Genomic DNA, 14,039 nt, shown 5'->3' with positions numbered 1-14,039 from the left:
AGATAGATAGAAAAGATCTTTTTACATTCAAAGTATTAGTTCTTCTTCCTGACTTCTTGCAAGTCTGAGAAACATTTCAATTTATGACTCATAGATGTTCAGCAGCTGTGAGACCCAGCTGGATAAGGGACTTGCCCAAGTTTGTACAGCTAATTAGAAGGATCCAGATTTGAATTTAGGTTTTCTGATATACCACATAGTCTCTAAATACTGGGAAAGACGTTTGGTACTGATCTCTAAAAAAGATGCTTATGTCTTATATTTATTGCTTCATTTAAATCATTTAATGAATTCATGACAGTATGAAATACACTAAACTTAGCTCTTTAAAAATCTGTGGAAAAGAAAAAAATCATTTATAGTGGAAAATACTACTAATTCTAGTCTAAATTTTAGAGAACATTGCATTAAAGCTTATGATATATTCTTATACTGTTAGCATTTAAAGCCCTACACAAGCTGGCTCCAATCTTTCTTTCCAGATTGAATGGACATTACTCTGCCTTCCACACTCTGTGATCTAGAGAAAATGGCCTTGTCTATATTTTTAACCCAAGGCAAATCCCCAAGCCTCCTAACTTAGACTCCAGAGTTCTTCTCTTCCTTTAAAATGCAGGTAAAGCAATATTTTTGCATGAGGCCTTTTCTGACTCCCCTAAAGGCTAGTGCCCTCCCTCCCAAACTACCCTGTATATATTTGTTTTATTAGCTTTACATTTATGCTGCATGTATTTTATAAGTACTTTCCATTAGAATGTAAGCTAACTGAAAACAGAAACTGTTTCATTCTTTGTACTTATATTTCCAGTGCCCAACATAGTGCTTGCCAAATAGCAGGCACTTAATACATTCTTTTCAATTGGTTGTATTTAATTAACACAATCTATGGGATATATTCTTGGATTTGCAGTCAGTGAATTTTTAAAAGGCATTTTGTAAAATGACTTTATTCTAGCCCCTACAGAAAACAAGCCTCTTGTTTTCTGATTTTTAATTGTCCTTTCTATCATTAATATCATCACAGGAGATATGAACTCTGTTCACTCTCTTTTCTCCCTGACAAATTACAGTTATCCTCCAGATTTTAAAACTGGAGTTTCAGAATAGAATCCCTCCATCAGATCATCAGAATTCTCTTACCTTCTAAAGAACACAAAACAAAGTTACACAAATGCAGAATATTTTGCTGCTCTTTGAAAAAAACTTATTTGTCTTTCAAAGGAAACAGTCTAACTTACCGATTCATTCTTCTTGCCCTTTCCAGCACGTCAAACATCTGTTCTTGAAATAAGTCCAGTCTGCGATAGCGATTATTTTCAACATTCTTCCTAATTATATCAAAAGTCAGAGGGGGTTTGTTTGGGAAACTAGGATCCACAGAAGGGATCTCAGCTAAGGAGTCACTGTAACACCTTCCCTCATCATCCTGATGGCTCATCACAGACACAAAAAGGTTGTGGATAAGCTCCTGGATAAGAAGCGTCACGTTAGGGACATGAGAGTCCTCATCCCCTTCTATGTCTCTTCGAGTTTCAAGCAAGACCTTATGCAGGACTAAAGCGTCTTTGTAAATCAGGGATTCAGGCTCATTGTATGTGCAAGCATTATTGAACATCATGACAAAGTCTTCAACCATGGAGTCTATGTCTTGGTACTTGTTGGCCATCATGTGGCTTCTGATCTTTTCCATGTCCACAGGCTTTTTGATGGTCAGATAATAGTCTGGCAGCTCTGACCTGGAGGGGAGTCTCAGGAAGATGGCGCTGAGCCGACGGCCCCGCTTATCTGTGTAATTCTTTACCGCTTCATATACTTCGTTGAGTTTCTGTTGCATTGGAGTCATGTATTTTGACTTTTTAGGAGAAATGCCACTCTTTCTACCTAAAAAAAATACTTTCAAAGGTTATAATGAGCCATAAAATATTTCCATTTTTCCCACAGCCTACCCTTTTCCCCCTGTGGCTCAAGTATCTGAGTAAAGATAATTTAGGGACAAATCTGATTATTTTGAATTCCATCTTTTAACTACTGATTATTATTATCTTCACAAATACATATGCCCTATATTAGTAGTTCCCAACCTTGCAATTATTCTAAGGAGTTCAAGAATCCATATGTAAATACACAAATAAATCAAAATACCTCTAGGCTAAAGGTACTGTAATATATGCAATATTATTTTTCAAATGTATAGATGCTACTGTGATTAGAAAAATACACTTTCACTTAAAAGCTTTTTACTGAATTCAGAGTAGCTTTCTGTCATTAAGTATTTTATACTATTTGTATTATTTATACTAATCGTAAAATTAAATCTAAATTTACTAATCATAATTTACTAAATCATAAAATTAAAAATATACAGGGATTAGTGAATTTCTTTGATGTACAAAAGGGATGTTCATTCAAAAAGGCTGGAAATTACTTTCCTAAATGGTTTTGCTGCAGAAAATTATCTGTTAAAAAAAGATAAAGTTGCTAGGACAAATTCTGCCAGGAGAATATGTATGACAGTGGTTAGTGTCAGCTGCCCTGCTACTGAAGGTCTAGGAACCCTCTGCCAACTCTTACAAAGTTCAAGACAGGTAGGAGGAGTGTGGGCAAAGAACTGAGCCATATGAAAATAGAACTCTCCTCAGAACTGCAATCTTGACTCACTGGTTTACTTAGATTAGCTCCTTTTTCTTTCAAAATGCCAATTTTCTCCCCTCCAAAATTAAGGGTAACTCCTCCTCCCATCTACCCCTCATAAGTATATTAACAAACTAGACATTAGGTCATATTGATCAGTGATCTGAGCTGGTCAGGGAGGTGCCACACAATAATGTATTCAAGTTACAAGCACAGTTCTTGGTGAACTGTTTAAATCAAGGAAATAAAAGTCCAGAAAAAAGGAGATTTCTTTTCTCTGGACTTTTATTTCCTTGATTTAAACATTTTAATTTGTAATGCTTCACTACTTACTAAATCTTCCATAGATTAAAATTGACTCAATTAGGAACAGAAGTTTATTACAAATGAAGTATTTGTAAAATACTGCCAAAAAACCCCCCACTCGTTTTCAGTATTCTATTACAATATCTAAGTGATAACTTTAACCTCAATCTAATAAGTTAAAGATTTACTTTTAGACATAAAGCACAGCAGGACAATTAATAAATGTCTTGACATTATGACATTTAATCTCTACTGTAGTTAATCAGAATTTCAAGCTGTAAGTTGTTTCTACCTCAGCAACTACAGGTTCAGTGAAAAGCACAATAACTTTTTAAAAACAATGATATATTCTACTGATGACTCAATAAGCTGTGGACTTTTAAAAAAAGTTTTATATTGAAACTACATGGACAATAATACCAGCTAGCATTTATATAGTGCTTTAAGTAAAGAGCTTTACATATGTTCTACAATCTTGTGAGGCAGATGCTATTATTATCACCCCAATTTTACAGATGAGGTTAAATGACTTCCCCAGGGCAGAAACCGCTTGTATCTAAGGCAGGATTTGAACTCAGGTCTCCCTAAGTCCTGTGTTCTATTCATTGTGTTAATGAGCTGCCCAATGAACACTTATTGGTTATATGTGTTTTTAAATCTGGGCAAAGATCTATCTACAGGCTACATAATAGCATCATAAAATAACATTTGCAGATTTTCTTTATCTGAATTTTTCAGTTTTTAAATTATAAAAGCGCTGGACTTATAAAAACGCCCATCACTCAAACATACTGATTAGAAACATTTGACACAGTATTATATGACTGTTATATTACTTGGTAACTGAAAGTATCTTTTCCTCTTAATATTTTCCTACCATAAATCAAAATGAAGAGATCTTTTTTGCGGGATCATTATCCAGTTCCTGCCCCCTAGGGGCAGTATTATTACCTAAGGTTCTTTCCTGAGCCCTAATCTCTCTTTTCTTTTTAAATTAAAATAAAAATTTAAAAATAAATTAGTTTAATTTAAAATTTTTATGTTTTTAAAGAACAGACGTTTTATTGATACATTTTTTTCTTTTAAACACTTCTATCACTTCCCAGTGAAGCCTACTCCCTTGCCACAAAGAATTTCAGCTAGGAAAACAGTAATGGAATGAATCTGTTATCTTGAATCGCAATTTCACATTACCAACTTCCTGCTGGGCATTTCTACCTAGATTTTCTACAGACAACTCAAACTCAACATTTCCCAATTATATTTATTATACAGTCACTGTTTCCTTCCATTCCTTTCCCTTCCCTCTCCTCCCTCCCCCAACCCCCACAAACCACTATCCTTCAACCCTGGAGGCACCCTTGATTCTTCTAAGTCTTCTAGGTAATCAGCTGTCATGTCTTGTTGTTTCTGCCTCTACAATTAAAGTCCATACCCACAGCACTCTGCTTCCAGTATCCCCTCTCTCAATGCACCCTTTACACCATTGCTAAAATCATTTTCCTAAAACATGTCCCTGACCCCTACTCAAAAATCTTCACCAGCTTGTTGCCTCTAACATAACCTTCAAAAACCTTCTAGTCAGCTGGTTCCAGCTTCCTTTCCCAACCTGTCATCCTTCTCTTCACATGCCTTGGCCAGTGGCCTCAGTGTCTGCACAAGGTGATCCTCCTCGTCTGCAATGTCTGTCCCTCAAAGCAGTTTCAGTAAGTGCCACCTCCTTAGGGGTCTTCCTGGAACTCTCCAGGGGTACCTCTGTAATTCTTTCTCCACAGCCTTATGGGCAGGGGCTAGCTCACCTTCCGTTTTTGTATCCCCAGTACCTAGAATAATAAGTACTTTGTATAAATGTCTGTTGAATTGAACTGAGGAGGCAACGCTCCCATGAGGTCACTATTTCTCAGTTAATTTCGAATCACAGAAGCTCAGAGCTGGACAGATCTTAAAGCAAACTAGTCAACTCTCTTTCAGAGCAATAACCGCCTCACAATACAGCCAAGTAGTATCCCAACCTCCTGTTTGAAGATCTTCATAAGGGGTGAATCCTTTGCCTCCCAAGAGAGTCCATTTTGTCTGATTTGTATCGAATATAAATCTGCCCTCAATCTTTCTTCTTTGTGACAGCTGTTCTAACACAGACAGTTCTCACTTTATGTAAGTGGTCTGTTCTGCAGACCTCTATGTCAAGTGATTTTTACATAATGTACATTTCCCCATGGATGTGGGAATGGAAGGAGGAAAGAAAGTAGGAAGGGGGCTGGCACACGGTTCAAGGTAGGGGCTGGGACAGAGAAGTGAGAGCAGAAGAACAACACACAGGGCCTGGGGCCAGCCATGTGGGCATCTGGCTGGAACCAAGAGAAAGAACATGGGAAGAAAACACATGGAAGGTGGAAATGGATACAGGAGAAGATGGGAAACACACAGGGGGTGGAGAAAAACACAGTACCTGAGTGTGAAGGGACAGAAGACTGACATGTGGGGACCAGACACATGACTGGGTGAGCGGAGAGGGGCAAAAGTCCCCTCTCTCAGTGCTGGAGGTCTCAAGCTCAGCCCTCAGTCCAGTGGCAGCATTCTCTCTGCACCTCTATTCTTCTGCTTTCACTCGAAGGTTTTGTTTTTTATCTCTTTTTTTGGTGGGGAGAGGGAATGGGAGGCTGTGGAGTGCCGAGCCCAGGGACAAGAGCAGAGAAAGCACAGGACTGTATGGTAAAGTTACCATAGGGGTTTTCTGGAATGTCAATTTCTTCTAGAATTCTGTAGGTAAAGTTGAATTTGTCTAATGCAGATTTACATAAAACAAGAATGTCTGTACTTGAAGACAGCTGTCACTTCACTCCAAGACTTCTTCTCAACTCAAGTTATCCAGTTCCTTCAATCCATATGTGGCCATAAGTTCTAAGGCCTTGCTGATCTTGGCTGCCCTCTATTCTGGGGACACAGCAGCACAGTAATGTCCTCTATCAAATGCAGGATCCTAAGGAGAACATAGCAGTCTAGGTGCGGTCTGACCAGGATCTTAACCACCAAGACTATCAGCCTTGGACTGCTTTAGTTTTCACTGCATATTGATTAAATATAATTAACCTCTGAAATTCTCAGCCTAAGAGCACTAGAGATAATTTTAAATCTGATTACAAAATAAAAAAGAAACATGGGTTCCTGCACACTTGTATATAATCACAAACAGGGAAAATTTTTATTATTCCATCTTTATATATCACAAACAGCCACAGCGTATAAGAAAGTCAACTGAAGCCATATGACATTTTTTACACCATTTCCTTTTGCCTATCTACTCTTCTCAGCTGAAGTATTGAGATTAAAAAAAGAGCGAGGGCAGAAGAACGGTCACTTAGATGCTAGAATGCTAGTGACTGCAAGTACTATCAATGACTCAAGGTCCTTTCAGTAAATGGCAAGCTCTCATTGAACACAAGACTTAATGAATACACACAATTCTGCCTTACTTAGCTTGAGTCTGGGGGAAGCCATGTCATCGTCCTCAGGGAGTGGGCCCAGCTCTTTTCTCTTATCTCTGAGCATCTTCTCCAGAATATGGGCATCATTATACACCTATTTCCAAAACAACATCAAAAAGAAAAAAGTGTTTAAGGGATCTGACACTATGCTAACTATTCCAGCAACTGCCTATGGGCAAAACAGTATTTTCTTGTGTTGAACCACATGTTATACTTCTCAAAAGTGTTTCTATTCCTTTGGGTCCAAAAAGTAGCAGATTAAATCCAAATAGAAAGAATAGGTGAAAACTTCGCTAACGTTGGGAAAACTGACACCTTGAAAACATGTTATAGACTAAAATCCTACTTGACATGACTGACAATAGTCACATACCACGTGGCAATAGAAGTGATCGTGCCACTTACAGTTCTACTACCGTCTGGATGATTCTATTTCCCTAGGAGTCATTTTCCCCAACTACCCCTGGCACAGCTTAGGTGACATTCCCAGATATGGGGATGATATGCTCCTGTTCCTTCTGCTTACATATCCCTCCACTAGGGGTCCTGGGATCCAAGAGAATAATGGTAGCTAGCATTCATAGAGTGCTTCAAGGTTTGTTTTCAAACATTTGTTACCTCATTTGACCCTCACAACAGCCCTGTGAGATGTTATTATTATCCTCATTTTACAGACGAGGAAACTGAGGCTGAGAGGGTCAGTGATTTGCTCAGGGTTGCAGAGCTAGTTAAGTGTCTGGAACAGGATTTGAACTTGGGTCTCCTAGATTCTTAGCACTTCATCTACTTGGCCATGTAGCTGCCTCCAGAGCTAGAACGAACCTCAGAGGTCATCTAGTCCAACCTCTTCATTTTTAAACTTGAGGAAACTGAGATCTAAATAACGTGCCCAAGGTGGAATCTGAACTCAGATCCTCTGACTCTGGAGCAAGTGTTTTTTCTATTGTACCACCCTGAACTATACTGAATAAAAAGTAATAGCTAATCCGGGCACTAACTTATTATAAAGCCTGTATCTCCCTTTCTGCCTTGCATTCAAGGCTCTCTCAACAATCCTGCCCTGCCATATCTTTTAGCTTTCTCTTATACTGCTTCCCAGTAGGCCTGGTCTCTCCGCTCCCCACCCATCACCACTTCTGCCCCCTCCACCTCTGCTGTGATGAGACATCACCTTGATAACTATGCTGACCTGTAATGTCATCCTCCCTTTCATCTGCTGAATTTTAGACATCTTTAAATCTGATTCAAATGCCATTTCTTCCAACTAAGGTCTTGGACCTAGTTTCGCAACACTTTTTTGGATACCTCTATTATGTACTATTATTATGTATTACTATTATTAAGTGCCTACTTTGTGCCTTGAGCTGTGACTGTGTTAGGCACTGGGGACAAAAAGTCAAAATGAAACAACCCTTGTCCTCAAGGTGCTTATACTCTTTTGGGAGTAAACAACATTACACATAATTACACATAAGTAAATATAAAACACATCCAAAGTAATTTAGGTGGGGGAAGAAGAGGTCTAACATGAATGGCAGTTTGGTGACACCAGAAAAGGGATTCCAGAGGGCACAATGGAGGGGTGGAGGAGAGGGCCACCCCCAGGAATGGGGCTGATGTGGATAGGCAGGAGGGAGGAGCCATGGGAGTTAGGACAGGGAGCTGCAGCCTAGCCTGTCCATAGCTCTGAAGCACAGGGAAACTGAGCAGAGCCACAGGGCAGCATGTTGTCAGAAGCTAAGGTGCCTTGGCCTCTTGTATCTTGCTGGGTTGGGGTCCTATTCCTCTACTGCAAAAATTTCTGAGTGGAAGAACAGGGTCCTGTCAAAGCTCAGCCCACATGAGGTACTTGGTGTTTGCTGCTGTTATGGAATGCCATATCACACAGCTTAATGAGAAGTGCTAGAATGTAAGATTCTGTTGACTACTGCTTTAGTTTTACAAAAGTATTTGATTTGGTAGAACAAAATGCAGCCCTGAAGGTTCTCCTCAGATGGGGTATCTCCAAAGCACATAACAAAGTCATACAAAACAATGACAGATGGAACTACGTAGGAACTTCTTTCAGCAATAGACTGCATACTGACAATGAGAAGGTATGGGACGACCCCGACATGTTCATAGGCTCATGTGATTCTAGACCTAGACCTGGAAGGGACCTGAAAGGTCATCTAGTCCAACACCCAGCATGAGGAGAGTGAAGCCCACAAGGTTATAACCGAGGCAACCAGCAGCAGAGCCAAGACTGAACCTCGATGCTAGAACTACAGACCTAGCACCGCCACTGCTGCCTGCCAGTGTCATAGAAGAGGACCCACACAAAGTCCAAACAAAAGAAGAATCCCCTATGGATGGTGAATTTCTCCTCAATATTTGCATTAAGCCCCAAAGCACTAAAAAGCTTCACTGGAAAACAAAGCAGTGGGAATGACTGTTTTAAACATCCACACTGCATAAAAATGTGGGTAAAAGACACAGTCTTTGGAGAGGTAACCTGTTGAATTAATATGTCCATCTTATACAGGTGATTCAGATAGACAAGTTGGGAACAGAATAAAGTAGGATAGGAAATCAGATTGGCCTGCACTTGAGAAAAGCTCAGTGTTTTCAATAATTCCCTAACTGATGGCTGCCACAAAAGCCAATCCCTTTAACACCAATATTTTCCCAGTGATACGATATTGACTGCAAATCATAGAATGCCAAAAACAATTTCTACTGGAGAAGTGGTATAAAAGATGTTATCAAGGGCGGGTATTACTAGAAAGGTAGTAGACCAGTCACATAGTGAGAATGAAACACAACAGATGGACAGACAAGGTGGTGCACTGGCCCCACCAGAATATTTTAAAAAATAACAGCCACAACAACAAAAAAAAAAAAAACCAAGAGGAAGGCTGGCAGTGGGTTGGCTAGAACTTCTATCAAAGATTTTTCTATGGAAAACATGGAGAAGAATCACATAGAATGAGAAGGTGTGGAAAGGCTATGATCTGTTCCAGTAGAGGAAAGTACCTTTCCCAATAAAATTACAGATCCCAAATAGTAAAACGTAAAGACCTTTACAGGTCCCTTGATTAAGTGGAGAAGTGGAACAATAAATAAACCTTACCTTCCAGGCTTCTTCTGCTATGCTGCATTCTGAGTAAGAATTAACAAAAGCGTTGTTAAAGTCACAGAACAGTAGAGTCCACTTTATAGAGAGTGGCCTCTCCCCCTTAGCTGACACTAATCCATTCTCCTTTCTAAGCTCTATGGACAAGTAGTGTCTAAGGCACTGACAATAAATAGGAATGACAGTGTCATAGGTGTCCTTTCCATGATGTAATCCTTTATGCCAAATCTAATCTATCATCTGGCCAAAAATGGGGGAGAGAAGAAAAAAGAGATTTATAAATGCTGTGGTATTTCTGGAAGAATGAAAGCAGATACAGGAGATCAAACTTATCAAACCAAAGGAAGGAAGAGGAATTTTCTCTTTGGTGTAATTGCAAAGATTTGAACTTAATCTGTTACATATCAAAATCGATAATTTTGGGAAAGAATATGCTTTCTACTTCTGTGTAACCACCGAAATCTTATCAAACTGTCCTTGGAAAAATGTAGTCATTAGAAAATGCCACACTAAATCTGAACGGTTCATCCAATTTAGGATTCATTCTCTCAGCACACAGTTTTACATATAATTAGGGCTCAGTAAGTATTTGTTGGATGAACTGACTGTAAAAGTAGAACTTGTCTTTGGGTACTTTCAGAGTGGTGGTATGGTCTACTTTTGAAATTATGGGATAAATTTTAATGCTATGTAATAATTCTATTACTTCAAATTTTGGGCAGAATAAGGGAAAAGGGCTAGTTAGCTGAGTAATTTAAAGTAGGAACAGAAGACGTCATTTTAAGGCCTATAAGAGAACTGGATATTCTGATCCATAAAGGATTTCAGAATGAGCCAAGTTAGGCACAGAGGAGTTAAGTAGAACGCCATATGAGCTATGTACAATCCAGGCAAAAAACATGTAGTTTTATTTGCATTTCTAATTACCCTACCCTGATATATTACTTGTGTATGGTATAAATTCTTTCTTCTTGCAGTTAACCCTTAGAAAATGTCACTCATATGAGCTTATGTGTATAGAGACAATAGAGAGGAGAAGTGAGGCAGCTTCTAGAAAAGGGCATCCAGGTATGAGACTAGCATCAGGAGAAAGGTGAGAAGTAATTGGGAAATTCTCAACCAAAGGAATCAAACAGGATTAGGAACAGTGGAAAATTTAGAGATAGGTAAGAACTCAATGATCAAAGAAGGCCTGGAAAGTAGTAAATGGTTAAAGTCCTGAGGCCAAAATCAAAAGCCGTCTGAATTGGCTCTCATGGGGAAATGGTACCCTGAAAAGATGCCAAAGGTCAACAAGACCTAAGGCCCAGGGCTAAATCCTTTACATAAATGAAACTTCCCCTAATCCTGGATACTCTTGATAGACCATTATGACTAGACTGTCCACAGATCTGCCTAAAATCTTCTTGAATTTTGAATGTTTTCAGCTTATACCACCTAACAGAATTAACAAATGCCTTAATTTACTACCAAATGTGTAGCCTTTCAAGAATGAAAGGAGATAGCAACTTCAATCAATTTAGTTCTTTTAGTTGAGGAGGGAAGAGAAACTGAAGAATGGAATTCTGAAGACACAAAGGAAAACAATTCCAATGAGGAAAAATGGGAATTGCCCAGAGACCGATAGGGGTGAACAGAGAATTCACCTGACAATTCATATTTTTAAGCATGTATACAAGAGATGGAAGCAAGGAAAGGTTAACAGAAACTAATCATGCTGTTTGTAGTGATCAGGGGGTAAGATTACTCCTCAAATGGATGGATCAGTGATCACTGACAAGAGAAGGTGAGTCACTTAATTCTGATTTTTTAAAGTCTGTTTTCTTGGTCAAGGACAATGATCTTTGGATTGAACGAAAACAAAAAACAAAAACCCAGAATAAAACTGGCTAAGGAGGAGTTAGTCTCTAAGGATGGTAGAAGTACTTAGCTGCCCTTGATAAAAGTGACTCATCGTGCCAAAGGAAAGTTCTGAAAGAATTGACAGAAGTAAGTGGTGGGTAGTTACTATCTGAAAGACTGTTGAAGAACAGAAGAGATATCTCCAGACTAGAGAAGTGCAAATATCATCTCCATTTTTAAAATAGGAAGGAAAAAGCCAGCAAACTACATGCCAGTAAACCTCACTCTGATTCTTGGAAAAATTCTAGGACATAGAGTGATCCCTTACCTATGACAGGGTGAAGGGCATGGTACCCTACAATCTGGAAAATCTGCATGAAATTTTTTGGCCCTCCCTTCATACCAGAGAAGTTGTCTGAATTATGATGGCATTAAAAGATAAAAATATGTTGATTTTATAAAATACTACATGTATATTTTATGCATTTTTGAGTTTCTAAACTTCTTCTGTGTTGTCTTCTGGCCTTCATGTGTCATGTGCAGCTTTGGTAAAACTCCAAAAAAATTTCTATTTAATTTCTTATGCCAATACGTGACATATTCAAACTGTGATGAGGAAAGTTGCGATGTGAAAGGGATAACTGTACTAAATGACCAGTTAGTGAACATTTAGAAAGAATTGTATGGTTTCGGCAAAAACGAACCTTATTTCTTTTTGTGACATGGTTACTAAACTGGCAGATCAGAGGAATATCATAGTTACAGTTTACCTAGACTTTAACAAAGCCTTTCATGAAGTACCATGAGATTCTTTTGTTTGTTTGTTTTTTTGTAGGAGGGAAGGCAAGGCAATTGGGGTTAAGTGACTTGCCCAAAGTCACATGGCTAGTAAGTATGTCAAGTGTCTGAGGATTTGAACTCAGGTCCTCCAGACTCCAGGGCTGGCGCTCTATTCAATGCACCACATAGCTGCCCCAAGTACCATGAAATTCTTGTAGAAAAGATGAAGAGATGTATGCTCTATACAAAAGAACAATTAGATGGATTCAATTAGCTGAATGGTCCAAGTGAAAAAGGAGTCATGCACTGGTTTCATGTCAACTTGGAAGAAGGTCTCTAGTGGAGTGCTTGGCCCTGTGGCATTTAATGTATTTACCACTGACTTAGATAAAGGCATAGGTGGTATCTATACAAAATTTTAAGATGCCTCAACCCTGGGAGGGAAAGCTAACATAGCTGATAACAAAATCAAGATCTAAAAAGATGTTAATAGGTTGAATCTAATAAGGTAAAATTTAATTGGGACAAATGTGAACCTACAGGTTTAAGAAACTGACAAGATGAGACAGGGAAGGTCTAATTACAAAGAAGTTTGTCTGAAAAAGATATGGAGCTTTTAGTGTACTAAAAGCTCAGTGTGAGTTAACTGGCTCACATGACCAGTCAAAAAAAGCCAATGTGAACTTGAGTTGCATTAAGAGAGGCATAGCTTCCAGGAATAAAGAGATGATCCTCTGCACACACCTTGGAGCCCTGTGTTCAGTTCTGACTGAACAGTTTCTAAGGAGGACATTGACAAACTGAAGAGTATACAGAATGGAGGGCCTCAAGTCTATACCATATGAACTGTCTGAAAGGACTGGGGATATGTGGCCTAGAACAGAGATGGCTCATTGGAGAATGATCTATTTTCAAGTATCTGAAAAGCTATAATGTGGAAAAGGAAACAGACTCTTTCTGATCTGAGAGGCAGAACTTGGAGTAATGGGTAGAACTTGCAAAGGCAAATTTAGGCTTGATTTCAGGCAATCTTCCAAACGATTTGAGCTATTTGAAAGTGGAATGGGCTACAGGGAGGTTGTGGACTCCCCTTCACCGGGAGGCTTCAAGCAAAGACTAGATGGCCACTTGGGTGCTGGAGGAGAGATTCTTTTTTTTGGCTGAGTTGGCTTAGAAAGCCACTCAGAATTTCTGAGATTCCTCTTCATTACCTGAGATAGCCTTCTCCAGTTTCGTTTTGGTTTCCTTAAACCAATTGTTGCTCCATACTTTATTGAACCAGGGTTATAACTTCTATGTTTGTTAGCACTTATCAGGTATGTTTTAGTGAGGATTCCTTCATGTATGGGTTGGACTAGATGACCCCTGAGGTCCCTTTTGTCTCAAATTCTGTGATATGTGTGTCTGATAAATTCATTATGGTTGATCGATACCTTATGCTTCAGCAGGCAGCTCTTGTCTTGTGAAGCAATCTTTAAAATCCCAATTACTTTGAAAAGGATGGTTCAACTTTATTTTCAAGTTAAACCTTTATTTTTACCCTCTCATTTAAGTTCTGTTTTCACTATCATACCTAAGGTTTTCACAACACCAATCATCAAAATAACCCTAGACATGCATAATCTGTAAGTAGTCTAATAGCTAAATATGAAATAGATAAGCAGAGAATTCATAGGAACATTATGATAAAACTTTTTTTAAGGCATTTTTGCAAAAAAATGACAAAAAATCCATATCCTTTGACCTAGTGATTATACAACTAGGTATGTATTCCAAGGAGGTAAAAGACAGAAACAAAGTTCAATAAATATGAAAATATTCTGAGTAGCATTTTTTTTTGTAGTAGCAAAGAACTGGAAACAAAGTGTCGCTGTTTGCAG

General features: G+C 38.7%; 1 protein-coding gene across 50 annotated transcripts in view; it reads right to left on the bottom strand.

Moving 5' to 3' along the window:
• Positions 1-14,039, bottom strand: part of PBRM1 (polybromo 1) — a 120,547-nt gene that overhangs the window by 45,029 nt on the left and 61,479 nt on the right. For all 50 annotated transcript variants that reach the window (XM_069095501.1, XM_069095502.1, XM_069095514.1 and 47 more), the window contains 2 exons: positions 6,411-6,516; positions 1,239-1,881 (listed from right to left, as the gene is read on the bottom strand). In XM_069095501.1, coding sequence (XP_068951602.1) covers positions 1,239-1,881; positions 6,411-6,516 — 749 coding nt within the window. The remainder of the gene's footprint in view (positions 1-1,238; positions 1,882-6,410; positions 6,517-14,039) is intronic.

This window comes from Petaurus breviceps, unplaced genomic scaffold (assembly GCF_028583685.1).
Source record: "Petaurus breviceps papuanus isolate PSGF00001 unplaced genomic scaffold, PetGlider_PUasm1.0 227, whole genome shotgun sequence".
Classification (NCBI taxonomy): Eukaryota; Metazoa; Chordata; class Mammalia; order Diprotodontia; family Petauridae; genus Petaurus; species Petaurus breviceps.
Note: the sequence above shows the minus strand (reverse complement) of the source record. Positions and strands in the feature narration are given on the sequence as shown.